At 57.2% G+C, this 20,513-nt stretch overlaps 1 protein-coding gene across 3 annotated transcripts in view; it reads right to left on the reverse strand.

The window, feature by feature from the left end:
* The window catches only part of TMEM255B (transmembrane protein 255B), a 34,191-nt gene that overhangs the window by 5,529 nt on the left and 8,149 nt on the right, over positions 1–20,513 (reverse strand). For 2 of the 3 annotated variants that reach the window (XM_077854853.1, XM_077854854.1), the window contains 3 exons: positions 4,918–4,998; positions 2,494–2,579; positions 1,204–1,363 (listed from right to left, as the gene is read on the reverse strand). In XM_077854853.1, coding sequence (XP_077710979.1) covers positions 1,204–1,363; positions 2,494–2,579; positions 4,918–4,998 — 327 coding nt within the window. Of the gene's footprint in view, positions 1–1,203; positions 1,364–2,493; positions 2,580–4,917; positions 4,999–12,803; positions 12,894–20,513 lie in introns of all 3 variants that reach the window. The other variant, XM_077854851.1, reaches the window with a different exon arrangement.

The following is a 20,513-nucleotide window of genomic DNA, read 5'->3' on the forward strand; positions in this document are numbered from 1 at the left end:
AAGTTACAAGACTATCTACTCAGTAGGTGTAAAATTTAAAGAACCTTCTAACAATTCTATTGTGGACTCTGATGAACGCCAGAACCTGTTCCAGAGCACCTGGGCGGCCACTGGCCATGCCTTCACCCAGGCTCATAGAGCGGCGGAGGTCGAAGCCCATGAACCTACAACCTACGCTCCTCCTGTCTCAGAAGATGTGCCAAGAGTGGAAGCTTTGAACTAGCTGCTTTGGCAAAGCCTTGCCTCAGGTCCACAGGAGCTCCCCGCGGCCTGTGCCCGTCAGCATCCTGATCCCAGTCCTGCCACAGTGACATTAGTCCAGGAGGAGGAGGCTTGTCTCATATGAGCTTAGAGACCCCTTGTGCCCCAGAGCTTGGAAAGGCTGTGCACCAGCCAGTGGGGGAGGTGGGCGGTGGGGGGAGGGGGACTGCTGGGGGGGTCTCCCTCCATGACTCGGTCCAGACAGCGTGAGACGAGTTATATCTCAGGAGGCTGCAGGCTCAGCTCCTAAACATGAGCTGTGACCAGTCTGCAGCGCACTCAGGCAGCGTGGGGCCTGTGGGGCATGGGGTCCATGTGTCCACACTAGCCGGTCCCAGCTTGTGCTCTCTGGAGTCCATGGCCTGAGGTGGGGCCTCGCCAGCCAAGGACAGCCAGGGTCAGGAGGGGCTGTGCCCAAGAGGTCCAGCTGGGTACAAGCCTGTCTCAGGGAAAAGAGGGGACCAGAGGTCCCGCGCAGCCCTGTCCCGAGGACAAGCTGCTTCCGAGCAGAGAACCGGGCTGAGGGTGCCCCCGGGGCAGGAGGGGGAGGGGGGTCAGCTGGAGCCGCCTCGGCCAGAGCACCAGCCCCAAAGCTCTCGTCCATGGTCGGAGGCATCTCCAGGTCACCCCTAGCTCGGGCACACACAGACCCAAGCCCTGGATCCGTAACACGGGGCTCTGGGCTTCCGTGGGCAGCAGGGCGTGACAGGGTGGGGTGAACAGCCTGGGCTTGGGTCCCATCACGTCTCCCACTCCTCGAGTGGCTTCGTGCACCACATGCTACTGAGGACCGGCTCCCGGGACCAGGTGGTAAAGGCTTGCTGTGACCCTAACGTGGCTGGGAGCTCATGTGAGCCTCTGTTTCCCCACTTGCAAGTGAGGATAAGGAGGCCCACCCTGTCCACCTCAAGCCCCGATCCATCTCCAGTGGGTCCTACTCACCATGTCCTTGAAGGCGCCCAGAACTGCTGCTGTGACGATGCCTAGGAGCACACCCAGGACATTCAGCAGTGCCGAGGCCCAGAGCAGCCGGTACAGGTGCAGCACGTCCTGGCAGCGATGCACACCCACGAACTCATAATAGGCAGGAGGGTGTTCAGTGCTGCCCGAGGGTAGCAAGTGTCACCCACACTGGCGAGGAGGTGGCCCACAAGCAGGGCAGGGCACAGAGCCCAGTGGTCTGAATCCGGACAAGGGAGGGTCAGGGGGACCCCCTTCGTGAACCAGCCCAGACGCACCCTGAGGTCACAGTGGCAAGGCTGTCTCCCAGGGCTTCTGGAATTCCTTCCAGGGAACAAACCCAGGCCTGTGAGCGGGCAGGACCACCCGAGCCCACTCCCCAAACCCAGGTCCCGGCAGAAGGATGATGGAGCCCTGACTGGGTCACCCTCAGAGCCAGCAGGACTCGTGGCTGGGCTCTCTCCACCTGCTGCCGTGCAGGGAATATAGGAGGGTGAGCCCCTGCGGGGGTCTGTCCTGCCCCCCCACGGGCCTGCAGGGGTCCACACATCTGCTGTTTCTCCCATTTTGGCTTGGAAATGGGACAGAACCCTCTTTGGGGATAATGGGGTTTCTGCTTAGAGCCCTGGGGTTTCCAACAATTCTGGGGAGGGGACCCAAGAGCAAACATGGAAGTCCCTGCTAGCTCTAGCGTAGGTGATCCAGCTAGTAACGTGACACGGGGCCCAGGGCTATTGTAGAAGCCCTGCCGCATTAAGGATGGATGCCTGAGGCTCTGTGCAGGTGAGTCTGAGCACCAAGAACCCCAGGGCCCGTCCTGGGGAGGCCCCCACACGCCGTGAGCTTTCCAGCAGCCTGGGCAGGCTCTCGCAGCCCACGCAGAGAAGACTGCCCTCCGCTGTTCACAGCGCAGGTTAGGGGAGGCCAAGCACGGCGCTCTCACCAGGACCTGAACTCAGAGCCCCCCCGGCTGCAGCCACCCAGCCCAGCCCCAGCTGACCAGGAAGGAACACGGAGAGGCCTGGGGCACATACATACCGTCCAGAGGCCCAGGTTCTGACAGAGCCACAACCAAGGGGCGGGAGGCTGTGGCCCTCCCCATACCTCAGCACCTTGCTGTGCCTCGGTTTCTCATCCATGAAATGGACTCAACACCCCTTCCTCCCATGGACATCTGAGGACTGAAGGGGACTGTGTGGGTGCAGAGCCAGGGCCCAGAGGGTCAGGAGCATGGATGGCGGCCATGTGGTCAGGCCCCTCCCCACCACTCACCTCTGGCAGTTGTAGAGGTCACAGCAGTAGCACGTGCTGCTCCTCACCTTCAGCTGGCACTGGCCATTCGAGGAGTGACAGGTGACCTTGAGCAGAGAGACCTTGTCAGGCGCCGGCCATTCCTCACCCCAGAGGGGACAGGGCTGCCTTCCTGGGAGCCAGGCAGCCCCTCCTCCTGGGCCCTGTCTCCTCGCCTTCCTCTGTCCACCCACCCCAGGGGCAGTGGGCTGCGGGCTGGTAGGGTCCCCCAGCTGGACACTCAGAGGATGAGGCTTGGCCAAGACAGCCATCATTTGGTGGACAAGGAGAGGGTGAGGGTCCCAGGCACTGAGCATGTAGGCAGGGATGCACCAGGAGGGGACATATGGACAGCTCCAGGAGGCGGGGGGAGCGGGGGGGACAGCTCCAGGAGGGGACGGGGGGGGGGCGGTGTTGGTACAGCTCCAGGAGGGAAGTGGGGGACAGCTCCAGGGGGGGGGGGGACAGCTCCAGGAGAGGACAGGGGGCAGCTCCAGGAGGGGGCGGGGGGGGCGGTGTTGGTACAGCTCCAGGAGGGAAGTGGGGGACAGCTCCAGGAGGGGACAGGGGGTTGGTACAGCTCCAGGAGGGGAGGGGGGGACAGCTCCAGGAAGGGATGGGGGGCAGCTCCAGGAGGGGACGGGGGACGGCTCCAGGAGAGGGATGGGGGGCAGCTCCAGGAGGGGACAGGGGGCAGCTCCAGGAGGGAACGGGGGACGGCTCCAGGAGAGGGGGGTACTCCATCAGCGAGAACTCCTCCTGCTCACACATAGGCCGCACCCGGCAACCCGGTGTGGCCGAGACTGGAGACCGCCCGGCATAAGAACATGTATCCTGCCCTCAGGCCCCTGCCAGAATCACCCTATAAATGGCTGGGAGACTTTTGATGTTAAAAAAGCAAGATTGGAGCAGAAACATGACCTTCCTCCTTCCCCCAGTGTGACATGAGCAATGCTGCCTGTGTTTGGGAGTTAGTGGCGCAGGACCGCTCCAACTTCCGAGGGGCAGCAGTGACCTCTGGGGAGGACAAGAGACTCCTGAGATAGGATGGACGACGTGCCAAGTGAAGGGCAGGGGGCAAGCTCTGCCGGTCCAGGGGCAGGTGAAGGAGCAGCCAGGCCACGGGGTACTCATAGTGTCCCTCTGGCCCCGGCCCTCTTGGCCACACTTCCAAAACCACTAGACTCGTGACCCCCCTCAGGGTCCTGTGGTTGCAGGCTGTGGGGTGTTCTGGCATGGGCAAGTACCTGGAGCACATAAGGGCAATGTCCAGATCAGCAGGGCCATGCCTGGGGTCCTGGGAAGGGCAGGGCTGCAAGCTCAGGGGGCAGAGGGGCAAGGGAACGGGGGCCACCCATGGCTCCCTGGCCCCGGGGGAGTGTGCAAGCCCAGGGGACGGCGGCTTAGAGCTGGTTGGCCAGTAAGAGGCCTGGAGCCCAGCCTGGCCCCGCTGCCTGTCATGCAGGCAAAGCTCTGTGTGGCCATGCTCCTCTGTTCCTGTGGCCGTTCTTGCACCAGGGAGCCGGGGACGAGAATGGGAACAGAGACCCTCTGGTCTGTAGACCCTGAAAAATCACTGACTCTTTATAAGGGAAAGCCGCTGGGCCTGGTCTAGAGCTGTGCAGGCAGCGCAGGCCCAGAACCTCCAGGGAGCATTTCAGATCCTGAGTCTAGTGAAGCCACAAGCTGGGGGGCAGGGGAGGGCAGCATCAGGATTTGCTCAAGCTCCTGGGCTCGTTCCAAGAGAAAGAGGTTTGGGAACGAGGGGCGAGCCAGGGCAACCCCAGGGTCATGTGGCCCTATCCTCAGAAGGCCTGACAGATGGGGTTCAGGAAGTTATCTGTGCTCCTCTGTGACCCCAGGAGCAGAAGTCGACAGGTGGCCACCAGCAAACGATCCATCGGGGGAGCCGGAAGGAGGGCAGACAGGAGAAGTGTCTGTGGATGGGTGGGGGTGTACAGGGAGGACCTGTGACAGCCTCTGGCCGGAGAGCTCTCCAGCCCCTCACCCCAGGTAAAAGGCCAGGAGGCTGGGGGCAGCCTTTGGAGAAAGCTGCCTCCCCCTTGGAAGGGCAGCAGGGAACCTCCACCCCTGAGGCTTCAGAAGCACCCAAAGACATGTGGGGGTGATCCGCAGTGTCTGCTCCAGATACAGCTCCTCCTGCACATGTGCACAGTTGGGAGGACGAGTTTAGTCGAACTGACAGGTTTGTGCAGAACTGGGCCAGTCTGCCAGAGGGGCCCCATGCCTGTGCGCCACCCGCTGCAAGTGGCCACCTACAACCCGACAGGCGACCCGCAAGACTGCTGTGTGTCCCCAGAAGCCACTCCAGCTGCCACATGGTGGGCTAGTCAGCCCTGGGCCGGATCAACAGAAGGAAGCCCACGCACCCCAGGCCCTGTGTACCTCCGTCTGGTAGGTGTCGTGCACGTAGCCCACCTCGCTGGCGAAAAACTGGCATCTTCCCGCAGTGAGGGGCCTGGGCTCCTAGGCACAAGGACACACACGTGGGATGGAGTGGCTTTGACCCCAAGTCAGGAGCGATTCCAGACCCACCTGCAGGCTCAAAGCCTGTGGGCATCCGCCAGGTGCAGGACGCAGAGCAGGAGACCCTGCCACTCCTCGTGGGTGGCCGGACCACTGAGGACAGGAGGCCCACCCCAAGTGGCACCCACCCTGCAGGCTGGGCTGACACATCCCTCCTCCCTCTACCTACAGAAGCAGCAGAAAGGAGGCCGTTGCCTGACCTACTGCTGTGACCTAGGAGACCTGTCAGCTCCTGCCTCTATCCCTAAAACAAAACAAGTTTTGTACCAGGAAGGGAGAAAAAAAAGACCCGTCATTAATTCATTTACCCAGCCACCCCTCCACCTGATCATCCAGTCATTCACCATCTCTATATCCTTCCATCCATCCCTCTATCCATCCATCCCTCCCTCCATCCCTCCCTCCATCCTTCCCTCCATCCATCCCTCCATCCTTTCCTCCCTCCATCCATCCTTCCCTCCCTCCCTCCAGCCATGCACCCACCAACCACTCAACATACATCCATCTATGGCCCTATCCAATTTTCCATCCACAAATCTGTCCCCCGTATTCATGGAGAAGATGTCATGCCATACGAAGAAGGTGCCCAGGTTAGACATAGTCCCTGCCCCTAGGGGACACACAATAACTGACACCCAGGAGCTGTAGCATGCTGCGAACCTGTATTATTTATAAGGTACACAAGGGTATAGGGTCCCATAACTGTATTTATTTCTCCGTTAGTCCTATTTCTCAGAACACCCCCACCTCTGACCCAAAAAGAACATAGGTTACCACCAGCGACAGCCCCTTTGGGATACAGCCCGGGACGCAGAGCTGGGCAGCCCCGTGGGTCCACCTTCCTGCAGGAGACAGACAGCAGAGCCAGGAAAGGGGTGTGGGGTGCAGGACGGACCACAGGGCTGTGCCAGGATGGGGGCTGGCAGGCTGGTGTGGCCAAGGCCCCGTGGTGACCACCGCTGAGCCCTCACAGGATGCCGCTGATTCTGCCCTGCCCCTCCTCCTGGGCTGTCATCCCCACACAGGCTTGTTCCAAAAGCTCCTCTCAGTGTCCCAGTGGATGGCAGGCGCCAGGGGCACCTGTGATGACAGCATCCGGTGACTTGGGTCCCACCCTGCTGCATCGGCGCCCTTCCTCACACCAATATCCATATGGAAACACCCTTTCTGACTGTACATCGCAGTCTTGCTAGAGGCGTCCAGATGCACAGGTCACCCTGTCCCCATCCGAGTCCAGCCCCACTCGAGCACCAGCCGCGCCCAGCCTCAGCACCGTTTCCACTTTGGTCAGCTGGGCCACCGTGACTCATGCCACGGACGGGCGGCCTGATGAATAGACGCTTGCTCCCACAGCCCTGGTGGCAGCCGCAGACCAGGGAGCAGCCTCTTCCTGCCTCGTCTTCACATGGCAGACGGCGGGCTTGGTCTCTGTCCAGACGCTAATCCCACCACAGGGCCCCCCATCCCCATGACCCCATCTGACCCTGATCACCTCCCAATGGCCAGCCCCCCCCCAAGTGTTCTGGCGACGCAGATCTGCAGCCACGGCAGCTCAGAGGACAGTCCACTCCGGGCACCACCTTAAGTCAGACACGAAAACTCCGTGGACAACCTGCACGTTTCAGCAAACTATCTTCCTAACACAGAAGCTCCGGTGGCGTAGTTTCCTTTTCTGTCTAAATCTTCAGTGTCCAATCAGGAGGAAATAAATCTTAGTTTGAATTAAATAAAACTGGGACCTATTTTAGTCCCACCGACCACACAGCCTTAGTTTTCGAATGTATGACGACACCGAGACTACGTTTCTCTGGGGATAACCCTCACCTCTGCTGGGCTGGAGAGAGCCCCGAGTCCGGGTCACCGGGCCTAAGAAAATGGGCCACGGGCATGCAGAAAGACTGTTGACAAATCTTACTTCCTAACTCTTCCACATAAATCAACATTAAGACGCCATGCATATTAATATCAGACTCTAAGTCACTAAAACTCAGTTAAAACCCCGTTGTCTCCTGCAGGGGTCAGCCCACTATACCCTCGGGCCATGTCCAGCCCACCACCTGATTTTGTAAATAAAGTTTTATGGGCACAAAACCATGCTCATTTGTCCACATCTGTGGTTGCTTCTGTGCTTCGACAGCTGAACTAAGTAGTTGTGGCAGAGGCCACATGGCCACAGGCCTAGGGTGCCCCTGGCCCATTGCACGTGTGTCAGGGCAGGACCTGCTGAGCAGCTGTGAACAGAAGATGTGGGGCCGCCAGGAGGACGGGGACACTGTGCCCCTCACCAGTGTGGTGTGAGCAGCCCAACCACCAAGTGGGCTGCCCCCCTGGGCTGTCATCCCCACACAGGCTTGTTCCAAAAGCTCCTCTCAGTGTCCCAGTGGATGGCAGGCGCCAGGGGCACCTGTGATGACAGCATCCGGTGACTGTTCTGCCCACCCTGAGGGTGGGCAAGTCCACCCTGAGCCCATTATTTCCTGTGTCTCCCGTCATAAACCAGAACCGCTTGTCTCGCAGCCCAGACAATCTGCCCGAAGGTCCTGCTGGGTAGAAATAGGTCGTTAGCTGCCAACAAATGTGCCAGCGCTGACCTTCCGGACCCTGGGCACTGATGTTCCACTTCACGGGTCTTCCAGCCAGCTTGGAAGGGGGAAGCCTGGCGTAGCAGCTGGTGACATTCATGCCCTGCCTGCAAGGACAAATGGCTTCAGCAGATCCCACTGGTCTTAGAAAGGAGATGGGGGCTGAGGGAGAGCACAGCTACCCTTTCACTCCCATGGCGCTGCCTGGGGTCCCCGACTTGGGAAACAAGCAGATTTGAAGGAAATTTCTCTCCAATATGTGCTGGGTGGGCGATGAGGCTGGCAACACCCATGCACAAGGCAGGGCCGGGCTTTCCCTCCAAAGCCAGTGTTCCCAAGGCTGCCCACCTGGCCCCACCCTCGGGTCTCTGCTCAGAAGCCAGAGTGAGTGCTGCCGGCAGCAGGGAGACCTGGGCCTGGAGCGGAGCATGCAAGCCACACCACATGCAAGGCTGCAGTGCCAGAGTGGGCCTGACCAGGAGGGGCGCTGATGCCCAGTGGGCACTGGCTGGGTCCCCAAGGCCCAGACACACCGTCACAGCTCCTAAGTGCTTCTCAGGCCAGCTGGATGCAATGTTGAGGAGCCACAGCCCATGACGGGGTCCACCCCGCAGGCCCAGGGGTCCAGAGGCCACCAGCAGATGCCACGTCCAGCACCGGGATCCTGCATCTGGGGGCAAGTTTTTCCACATTCTGGTGTCCTCCCACACCTTGTCCCCCAGTCATTGGCACCTTAAAGTCATAATTTGGGGAAGTGCTAAAAGCCGGTTGCAAGTTTGTAGGAAAGAGCCTTGATGAATTGATTTTATCGTCTGTGGGGCAATCACCCCTGCCCCCCAGTCAGGCTGCACGTTTTAACCCAGAGACCCTGCTTCTTCAGACCCATGCCCACATCTTCCCTGATGCACACGCCCTGTGCCACGTCCATGTGCAGCTGGAGGGAAACAGAAAACCAGACCAAGGAATAAAGAAAGGTGTGGGGATGGGGAGTGGGCAGGGTGGCGGGCTCCACAGGCGCGACCCCTTGGCGTCCAGGCAGCCTGAGCCCTCTGGAGACGCAGCACCCAGGAGCCGAGCCAAGCCCCTGACCCAGGAGGGTGAAGCTATGCACTCGGTCCTGGCAATTTTTAAACCTTTTGTTTGGAAATAATTTCAAACCTACAGAAAATTGGAAAGAATCGATTACAAGCAAACCCAGATTCGCTGAAGATCATCAGCCAGTGCTGTGTGAACCTGTGAGGAGCTGGAGTCCACGCAGGACACAGGGGAGCCTCAGAGAAGGGCAGAGAGGGGCTGTCGGTCGGGCCCGGGCAGGCGGACGCTGGACCAGGCCCCTGTGCACCCAGCCCCTCAAGCTCCTGGGCCGCAGCACGCAGGACATGGGCCCAGCAGGTGCCCGACCTCGGACACCACAGCCCCATCGCGGTAGTGGCCCTGCGGTTAATGGGCGGAAAGGCCTGGTCCGTGAAGCTTCTGCCCGGGCGGACAGCCTATGGTGCTTGTTTCAACGGAAAGAACGGGGTCTGCCCGGGAAGGGGGACTCCCTTGATCTGACCCTTCCCTTCCCTCCCCTTCCCTAGGCTCGGGCGCCTCCCTCACAGAACAAGCAGGAGGTCACAGCGTCTCCGGCGCTTGGCCTCAGGCGGGAACGTGCCGCCCGCCAGCCATCGGCGCCGTGAAGCGTCCTTCCTCGCACGCTGGCGGGTCCCCTCCACGGCCGCTTCACTCGCGCGTGCGGGTCAGCATCCGCGTCTGAGTCTGTCGTGCACGGACCAGCTGGACCGGTGCGTGCAGGTGGAGCGAGCAGCCCTTCCACGTCAACGGGCAGGCCCGTGATCCGAGTCCTCACTTTGCCTGGAGGATCGTCACCGGGCTGTGGCTCGGGTCCGTACTCCCTGGCTTGATACGGGCCTGCCGCCGGCAGGTGGGGTCACAGGACCGGGTGACCACCCCTACAAACCGCCTGTCCTTCCTGGCCGGAGGGAGCTGAGCCGCCTGAATGCAGAGGGGCACTCAGGGGCACTCAGGCCGTGGGGCGGGAATATCACGTCGTCTCAAAATACGCTCCGTGTGCATTTAGAAGGAAAAGAACACGTGGCTTGAGAAGAGGCGTATTTACCTGAGAAGCCATCCACATTGACGCGGAGGCCTTCAGGATGGTGCCTGGCTCAGGGCGCCCCCACCCAGGCCCTGCTCCAAGCCCCGCGCCAGCAGAGCCTGGCCGCCCCTGCCCCGGGCATGCTCCGCCGTCCGCCCCTGAGGGACACTTCTCCACGGCATCACCTACAACCACCCCTCCTGGCGCCCTCGGGCCTGAGCGGAAGAGGCACCCCGGCCTCCCTGGGCCCGTGACACCTGAGCCGTGGTCACACTAAGAGAAAACCATAACTGACTCTTTTTAGAGCAGGATGCCACTGCGTGGACAGGCCTCCTGAACCCAGGAGACGCTTACCTGGAGCAGGTGACCAGTTGGCACAAAATTCCGGCCAGGCCAGGGCGGACAACCTGCATCTGCCCAAGGTGGAGCCTCCACCAGAGAAGTAAAGTGACTCAACTGTTCTAGACTCTTTCCTACCGGCTTGTCACAGAGCAGACAGGCCAGAGCCTGAGGGAGTTAACTTACTAGAAGCTGTTTTTTCTGCCCACTGGGAACTAGCTCTACCCAATTTGGTGGGGGAAATGAAAATGTTCACAACAATCGTATTTGGAGCACCTGAGCGGCTCAGGGTGTGACCCCAGGGTCCCGGCCGGGATCGAGTCCCACATCAGGCTCCCTGCGGGCAGCCTGCTTTTCCTCCCCTCTGCCTGTGTCTCTGCCTCCCTCTGTGTGTCTCTCGTGAATAAATAAATAAAATCTTTTTTAAAAATCGCATTTTGACTCCTGTCATCAGAAATTACATTATTCTCTGTGTCTGTTGGGAGAGAAATGGGTTTGTGCAGCAGACATGCAGCCTGGAGTTGCCGGTGGTGCTGTTCCCACCAACTGTCATTGGCAGCCCCACAGCAGGCTTCATGCGGGGCCTCATGGGGTCACACACACACCCCATCTGCCAGCTTCCAGGTCAGCCTGCTAACACTGCACCCACAAACATCCATCCCCCAGACGCTTCTCAGAGAGTGGCACTGAGGGCACATGTGGTGCATCCTCCTTAGAAGGGCTTGGGACACCCACCCCAGTGGCACATCTTGAGCACAGAGACCTCTGTGCCCCGGCTCAAGGAGCCCTTGGTCTGTGCCACCAGCTGGATGACCTGCAGGCATGACCGTCCAGCACCAGAGCACATGGTGGACATCACTGACCAGATTGGGATGGGAATCAGACTCAGGATATGCTTTCTGTTCTAACCTGCAGAGTGCCAGAACCAGGACAGCAGATACTGGCCGGAGACTTGTAGTTTGAATGATCTTTCCAAAACTGAGACACAGGAGTCTGAGACAAAGTATATAGAAACTCCTAAAAGGTTCTAACAAACGATGAAGATGCAGAGGCACAGCCATGGGCCCTGGCATCTATCCCTTCCAGGTACCTGCTGGCCGGGTCCACCCAGGGCCACTCGTGAGCCCTGCAGGCGCCGCCCAATGTGCAGCCAGGGCTCTCCTGGGAGCTCTGCTGGAAGGTTCTGTCCTGCTCTCCCTTCGCCTGCATCCATCAGCAAAGGCACAAACCACATTATGCAGAAGCAGAGGAGGGGTCACCACCACCACACACCCCGACCCCCCGTCAAGGACTTTGCTTGGCCCCAGGGAAGGACCCCCAGGCAGCACCCCACTCTTGGTACCAATTTATATCTTAGTCCACACAGTCTGCTGCCACAAAGATGCTATAAATTGAGGGCTACTGAGCAACAGACGTGTTTCGCACAGTCTGGCAGCCGGAAGTCCACAATCAGGGGCCCCAGATCCGGCGTCTGGTGGGAACCCATGTCCTGGTTCAGGGACAGCGTAGCCTCGAGAATGAGGAGCGAGCGAGCCCTCAGGTCCCTTCACAGAGTCTCCACCTCGTGACCTCCCAGAGGCCACGGCCTCATTCACCGTCACCTTGGGGACTAGCTTTCAGACATGAGAATCTGTGGGGCATCCAGTCTGCCCTGACCCGACCCTGCCACGGAGCCATGTGCTTGTTGGCGAGCTCCAAGGCCGCAGGGCAGTGGGAATGCAAAGTCCGTCGGCTCCTGGCCCATTGCTCCTCAGGCCGTGAAGGTCTGTTGAGGGGTCTCAGGGAATGACTGGCAGTTCACTGTCCTTTAGTAGGACAGGACACTGGGAGGTCAAGCGGACAGCAGAGGCAGAGTCAGCACCAGCCCCACCAGCCCTTGTGTCCAATCTCCAAGGTCAGAGGCGGCCGCATATGACGGGCATCTTGGTTCAGGAGAAACGTGGGCAAGGACAGGTCAGGCTTCCATCTGCCCAGTTTGAAACAAGGGCCATTTCCTGACACTACAGCAAAACTTTTCTAAACACACAAAAGGCTAAAAAAAAAACCCACATAATTTGACAATGGATTTTACATTTGCCTGTCATGTAGGAAGTTGAATTTGGATTCCAACTGAGATGCTGATGCTGGTGCCTGTGTGTGTGAGTGTGTCAGTGTGCACTTGTGCGTGCACATGAGTGTGTGTGAGTGCATCTGTGTACACGCATGCTCATGAGTGTGTGCATACATGTGTGTGCATGTGAGTGTTGCATGTGTCTGTGCCCAAGAATGTGTGCATGCACTGTATATACGTGTGTGCACATGTGCACATATGTGTGTGAGTGTTCTCAGAGTATGTGCATGTACATGCACAGGACGCTGTGTATGCCTGTGCCTATGAGTGTGTGCACATGTGTGCATGCACATGAGTGTGTGTACGCACCTGTATGCATGTGCATGCACATGAGTGCATGAGTGCACTGTATGTGCACACATGAGTTGTCCACATGTGACTTGTGCATGTGTATTCCTGCCCACACGTGTGCATGCTTGTGCATGGGCCTACACATGTGCCGAATCAGTTTTGCAGGGAATGAGGAAAAGCCAGAGAAGTAGAAACAGCGTCTGGCAAACAAGTGGAGAGAGGAACCAGGAAGGTCTATGAGCCGAGTCCTGCCACATGAACTTTTGTTTTTGTAGATGTTTCTAAACCCCCGACAGCGATGGAGAACAAAATGAGGAGAACTCACTATGTGCCGAGCTGCAAACACGCCGTCCACGATGGCGCAGCAGAAGGCCGCCACCACGCCAAAGCTGATGAACACGATGGCCGCGAACAGCTGGGGCAGAGGGCAGAGAAGCGAGTGGGCATTACATGCTCCCGACACCTGTTCTCCAGGACAAACCGCCCACAGCCCCTGCTCCCGGCGCTCGTGGCCTGTCCTGCCCCTGCCCTGCCCGACACTCCCCTTCTGGGAGGGCTGCCTTCTTGCAGGTTGTCCACATGGCAGACGGGGAGCTTCTGGCGCCGGCTCCTCCACACGTTGCTCATGAACAAACTGACTATTGAACGGTCTGCAATTTCTCACTATTACAAACTCTGCAGCGAAGACCCTAATGCATTGTGTCTACAGCTCTGGTTTCTTTTTTTTTTTTTTACTCTTGTAATATTTTTATTATTTTTTTTAATTTATTTTTTATTGGTGTTCAATTTACTAACATACAGAATAACCCCCAGTGCCCATCACCCTACAGCTCTGGTTTCTGTGGGGGAATCTCCACAGGACAAACCCAGGAGTGCACAGATGGGACACATTTGGGTCACTGATTTTAGCAGCAGAGAAGCCACAAGGTCCCATAAGAGGCTTCACCAGTTTGCACCCCAGCTCTCTGGCACCCGTGTCCTTATACCCAAACGATACTTCCTATTATTAATCGTTTAGACACTGCCATCTGATGCACAAAACAGGCTCACAGTATTTCCAGCTAGATTTCTATTAAGAACCTTTTCTTAGGTTTGTTGGCCATTTCTTTAAATCCTTAAAACAAATTTTGTGAAATAATTTTAAATTTACCAAAAAAGAAGCAAAAATAATACAAAGAAGTCCCCTGTGTCAACCCCTGAGATCCCCCAAGTATTAACACCGTCAAAACCACAGCCACACAAAAGACATGAACAGAAATCTCACAGAGGAAGACATAGACGTGGCCAACACGCACATGAGAAAATGCTCCGCATCACTGGTCATCAGGGAAATACAAATCATAACCTCAATGAGATCCCACCTCACACCAGTGAGAATGGGGAAAACTAACAAGGCAGGAAACCACAAATGTTGGAGAGGATGTGGAGAAAGGGGAATCCTCTTGCACTGTTGGTGGGAATGTGAACTGCTGCAGCCACTCTGGAAAACTGTGTGGAGGTTCCTCAAAGAGTTAAAAATAGACCTGCCCTACGACCCAGCAATTGCACTGCTGGGGATTTACCCCAAAGATAGAGATGCAATGAAACGCCGGGACACCTGCACCCCGATGTTTCTAGCAGCAATGTCCACGGTAGCCAAACTGTGGAAGGAGCCTCGGTGTCCATGAAAGATGATGGATAAAGAAGATGTGGTCTATGTATACAATGGAATATTCCTCAGCCATTAGAAACGACAAATACTCACCATTTGCTTCAACGTGGATGGAACTGGAGGGTATTATGCTGAGTGAAATAAGTCAATCGGAGAAGGACAAACATTATATGTTCTCATTCATTGGGGGAATATAAAAAATAGTGAAAGGGAATAAAGGGGAAAGGAGAAAAAATGAGTGGGAAATATCAGAAAGGGAGACAGAACATGAAGACTCCTAACTCTGGGACACGAACTAGGGGTGGTGGAAGGGGAGGTGGGTGGGGGGTGGGGGTGACTGGGTGACGGGCACTGAGGGGGACACTTGATGGGATGAGCACTGGGTGTTATTCTATATGTTGGCAAAGTGAACTCCAACTAAAAATAAATTTATTAAAAAAAAAAAAAAAAACACAGCCACAGCTTTGTGTCCATAATCCTCTCAGGCAGGGAGGACCCATCATGTGTGTTTACATACCGGGTCCAGGATCTGCATAAAGCCACTTAGAACGATGCACCTTTGTGAGCAGCAGGCTGTGGTGTCAGGACACATGCTCGTGAGCAGCTCTCCAGGTCTCTAGCCTTGGACATGTGCTCATGCCAGCCGGCTGATTCCCCAGGTCTCTCAGGGCGGTGTGTTGGAGCCACTTCCTGACAGCATCAGGCTCACCGGTCGCTGTTGCACCAGGCCTGCTCCCTCCCCATCCTTGAAACCTGAATTATTCACTGATTCCCTGAAGCCAGGAGCTGCTGAGATGCTACCTGGCTTGACACTGCAGGGGGAGGGATGGGCGGGAGCACCACAACGAGGAGCAGAGAAGGGCTGGCACCCTGGCTCATCCTAGACCCCAGCCCCACCAGCACTCAGTGGAAATAATCCCCCAACATTGCAAATCAGGGCTTCGCCTAAGTCCTTGGGGGTCTCTCACTAGTGACTCTCGGGTCCTCGGGTTCCCCATCTGGAGACAGGTGCATGAGCACCTTGCATGAGCCTCCTTGGACCTGCCTCTCTAGTGCCATGGGCAAATGTGGCAAAACCAATAGAGGTCCTCGGCTCTACCCCCAGTCTGACATTTCTGACACTTTATGATGAATTAACTGAGAGAATCTAAGGCCTCAGGGGGAGCCGTGCGGAAAGCCCTGCCTGTTGTTCATCCAAACAAGAAAGAAGAATCATCCAGCCTCACCGTGGCACTTCTAAAACCAACTCTTCCGTACAGCAGCTCCAGCCTGCAGACTCTGCTGCGCTGGCCCCCCTGCTCTGTGCACTGGAGGAAGCACAGCCCTGCCGGCACCCCCAGACAAGAGCTGGTGCCCTGTGAGGTCCATGGCACCAGGGGGCTACCCCCCTGCCAGGCTGACCAGGGAGGCCCCCAGAGGGACATGGCTGGTCCTTGCCCAGCTCTAGCTTCCCGGGGAGGAAATGCCGAGCCCCCTCCTACTGGCCCAAAGCCCGAGGCTGCACCACCTCATTCAGCATCAGCTGGGAGGAGAGGCCAGTCAGGCCCCATCACTGCCCCCTGCTTCTGTGGACAGCCTCACGGCCCACACGGAAAGACTGTCTGCCAGGGTGCCAGCAGGTCCCCTGGGGCAGAACCCTGGCCAGAGGGGCTGAAGGGAAACAGGCTCGAGATGAATGAACCCCCTTCAAGCCCAGAGTCCTCCTAGTCCCAACAGCTATGACATTATTGCCACTGCAGGGAGGGCTGGCCACCCTCAATCTCAAGAGTGTGGGATGGAGCCCCGTGCCCCAGCACCAGGCCTCCCAAGCAGCTAGTGATCTCGGGAAGGGAGGCAAACTCTCTGACACAAATCCAAGGAGGGAGAGCCCACTCCTCCAGCGGATGCCTCCTGAGCACCTGCTTGATCCCAGACGCCATGCTCACACTGGCCCGTGACGCTCTCGAGCCCCGGGCAGGCTGGGCCACAGACAGGCCTCACAGCCTGTGGCAGGAACTCTTCTATGTCTTCTACATCTGTCTCCCTCATCCCCAACCATCCCTCGGGCCACTCCTGCTGTCCTCAAGGACCTGGACTGTCCCCAGCGATCACTCTCCTAGAGCCCGGTGGGGTCTGTGGCCAACCTGGCTACCGGGCCCTTGTCGAAGGTGAGTGTCCACCTGTTCTGTGCATTGTGCACTCACCCCCAGCTCAGCTGTCAGCTGGGACATCCACCAAGCACTGGCCACTTGCCTGAGAAGCTGCCAGAAGTGACCCCACCCCTGACGCGCTGACGGCCTCCTACCTCACTCGTGCGTCCAAGCAGAGTGCTGTCAGGACCTGCTGCCTCAGCGAGCTCATCACACACTGACTCAGTGCCCCCCCAGAGAATGCCACGCTCCACGTGCTGGCCACACGACCAGCTCTGCCCCAGCAGTGGCCTGGCCGGAGTCTCAGACAGCCAAGACACTTCCTATTACACCTCTGCCCAATTTCACCCAGAACTTCACAGGAAGCCCAGGATGTGCTCTGTATTCTTTGCCGTTGCCTGCCAGCCCTAGGCTCTCCAGAGCTACATGCATGCCCTGCTTTGGTCTCATCCAAACTGTTCATCTGAACATTCTCATCGACTTCCTGCTGGCCCTGCCTTCACCCACCACCCTTGAAAAGTAAAACCCAGTGCCAGCATCACTCTCCACACTGCATGGGCGGCTGCACAGATGGGCTGTGCATGGAGGCTGTCAGTTCCACAAGGACGGGGTAACTGGCCTCAGCACCCTGCCTGGGCCCCTTCTCTGGGAAGAGGGGAAGGTCACCTTCAGATCTCCTGGGCTCACAGAGTTTACATTGCAACAGGGAAGGCAGATTAAAAACCAAACACCAATAGATAAAGTCAAGTTGATAATGTAGGAATGAGAGCAAAGAGTGGGGTGAGCTTGGCACCTGCTGGGAAGGTTGTCATTTGGGGGTCAGGCCTCTCATCCGGGGCATTAGACACATTCAGTGACTCAGGGCTGCCAAGGGGGTTGGGATCTGACTGGGCAAGGTGGTGCTCTCGGGTAGGGGGCAGGGGTCTGGGAAGGCCTGCCCTGGAGCTTGGGAGCCCTCTGCCTGCGGGGATGGACTGGAGCAGGTGGGAGGGGGCAGTTAGCTCCTGGGGACAATGACCCAGGCAAGTGATGACCAGTGTAGGGCCAGGAGCAGCCAGGGGTGGTCTGAAGGGGGCACCTGGAGATGGTATGGGAGAGGCATAGTGGTCAGGCCTCAGGGTTCTGGAGAGAATCTGCACTGGTGGAGGGGGCACTATTCCAAAGGGGCAGGTGGAGGGTGGCCCCTGGTGTGGGTAGAGGGGCTTAGTCAGACAGCCCAGGAGCATCACGTGGACCAGGCTGTCAGGGACACTGTGGGCCAAGGAGAACATCCCCAGGCCCTCACCAGGGAGCCCACAGGCAGCCCCAACCCCCAAAGCAGGGGGGCAGGATTCCTAGGCCATCCCTCAGCAGGTGTCCCCTATCCCCAGCTCCCTCGTCTCCAGGTGTCCCTCATCCCCTTTGTACCCTCTGCCCCTGGCTGTGACTGGGAGCCTCCTGCCAGGGACACTGCAGGCCCCGAGGCCCCACCATGGCGTGCATCCCCACGCAGCCCACCCTGCCTCCCCTACAACCCCAGGCTGAAGTTCGTGTGTCTTCCAACCATGTTCCCACCATCTGTACCTTCCTCTTCCCAACCACAAGGATGGAACTAGAAAATCATGGGTGGAAAGACGGAAAATCCAAACATCACACTCTGAAACAACCAATGGGTCAAGGAGGAAGTCAGCAGGGAGGCCATATACAGGTAGAGGTGACCGCAACGAGACGGAGGCACAGTGGAGCCTGGCTGGGGGCACAGCCAAAGCCTGGAGGGATCTGACCACAGTAAACATGCACTGAGAAAGCAGACAGACCTTCAGTTGGCCGCCTGATGCCCAAATGAACTGGAAAAAGAACAGACTAAACCCGAAGGCAGTGAAATACAGGGAATAATGGTGGTTAATGCAGAGAGAAGACTCAGGAAGAAAAATAAGATCAGTCAACGTTCCTGGAAGTTGGTTGTTCGGAAATGTGAAATCTATAGCTGAAGTAAGAGAACAAGCAAGAAAAACCAGATACCTGAAATCAGAAATGAACCTAGAAACATTATTACCAACTTTACAGAAACTAAAGGGATAGTAGGAAAGTACCATGAGCTCGTGCACCAATGAGCATGACCTGGAAACCAACCATCCCCAAGAAGCATGAACCACCAACTTCAACTCAAGAAGGAACAGCAGATTTTCACAAACTCACATGATGGAAAAACACCCAACCTCCCAACAAAGGACCAGATGGTGAGCCTGGCGGTGTGCAGGGGAGACACCAGCAGGTCTGCGTCTGGGGGCAGAGAGGAGGCCCAGGACCCGCAGTGGGACAGCCCCTCCCGGCAGTGGCAGGTAGGGCGCCCAGGCACCCACTGCCATGGGCCCAGGTCCACAGGGCTAGCTCACGTCACCGCCCTCCCCCACCAAGCTCTCCGGACCCACCCCCCACATCGTAGTTCCACAGTCGACCACCGCAGGCCTCTGCCCCCACCCCTGGGGCCGTCTGGACAGCAGAGCTGGTAGTGACATCGATGGTTTGTCATCAGTCTGGGTGAGAGGAGGCACTAACTGACCATTAACAGAAAGTATGAAAAGCTGACTCATGTCGGGGCCTTCCTAGGAAATCCCTGGAGACTAGCACAGAGCTGGGCAGAAAGAATGGTGAAGACACTGACAACGATTAGATTCTACCCGTAAATTCTAGCAGAGTAAAGTATTTGCAGATGAAATGGCACCATGTCTGCTATTTGCTTCAGAATAATATGGGAAGGGAAGAAACAGGGGTGAGGGGATACGACTGGCCATGAGGTTCATTCGCCTCCCCTGCCTACTTTCGCATATGTTTAAATTTTCTGTCAGAGAAAATTAAAAGGAGATCAAGGAAGAAGAAGAAGAAGACCTTCTTACGTGTCCGGATGCACTTGAAATGCGTTTTCTCAGCCTGCTGGTTCCTGACTTGGGAAGCAACACAAACGTCCCGAAGAGAGCGCTGGGCACCTGCTCTGGGCCAGCGCTGGCAGGTGTCCTCACCCAGGTGCTCCCAGCAGCCCTGGAAATAAGGAGACCCAGGTCCCAAGGGTTGAGTAAGGTTTCCGAGGTCACACCCCTCCTAGGTGAACCTGGGCTTCGGTCTCCGTCAGCATTAAGTGAAAGGTCCGTGAACACATTCCTCCCACAGGTCAGCCTGGAGAACAGCTTCCCAACAAGGACAACGGGGCAGCTCACGTTCACAGACAAGTCCGTCGAAGGCTCTGGTCTGGTGCCCAGGGAAGCTTGTGGGCTCGCTGGGCCCCACACTGCTTTCCTCTTACCGCAGCTTCCAAACAGACCTCCAGCATCCAGATTGGAAAGGAAGAAGCACACCTATCTCTGTCTGCAGGTAACATGATCTTTCGGATGGAGAATTCTACGGAATCCACTGTAAACCACCAGAACGGAAGAATGTGCTCAACAGACCTACAGGATACAAGACCAGCAGAGGAAAATCCATCGTATTTTTATACACATGCAATGGACGATCCAAAAATGAAGTTGGGGAAACAATTCTGTTTATGACATTCTCCAAAAGAATAAAATACTTAGGAATAAACGGAACAAAAGAAGCACAGAACAGCCTCCTGAAGACTCTTGACACAACAAAACATTATTGAGAGAAATAAAAGTAGATCTAAAAAAACTAGGAAAATATCCCACATTCATGGGTCAGGACAAACCTGTGACACTCCCTCGGCTGATCCAGGGATTGAGCAAACTCCCCATCAGAATCCCAGGTGCCCTCAAGCTGATTCGTAAATGTAGAGGGAATCGCAAAGACAGAGAATCAGAACAATCCTGAGGAAGAGGAACATGGTAGGGAGACTCGGGTTCTGATTTCAAAACTTGCTACGAAGCAATAGGAGTTGAGACACTGCACGGACAGAAGGAGAGAGCCGGGGACGGAAGCAAGGGGAAGGGAGCCCACAGATGGGAGAGAGAACTGGAGTCCTGCATCCGACAAAGGGCTGGTCTAGAACGTGTAAAGGACGAGTCAGTAACGGGAAGACAACTCACCCACCGTAAACATCAGCAGAGGATTTGAATGGACCCCTGTCTGCAGGAAAGGTGGAAAGGCCAATGAGCCCATGAGAGAAGCCCGCGGTCACTAGTCATCGAGGGAACAGTCAGAGCCACGTCCGGCCCACGGCAGGTGAGCACACGTGTCAGCAGGGTTGGGGACACTGAGTCCACGAGCACGGGGGTGGGAACGAGGATGGCACCCCTGCTCTGGAAGACGGGCTGGCACTTCT

Source organism: Canis aureus, chromosome 17, assembly GCF_053574225.1.
Source record: "Canis aureus isolate CA01 chromosome 17, VMU_Caureus_v.1.0, whole genome shotgun sequence".
NCBI lineage: Eukaryota > Metazoa > Chordata > Mammalia > Carnivora > Canidae > Canis > Canis aureus.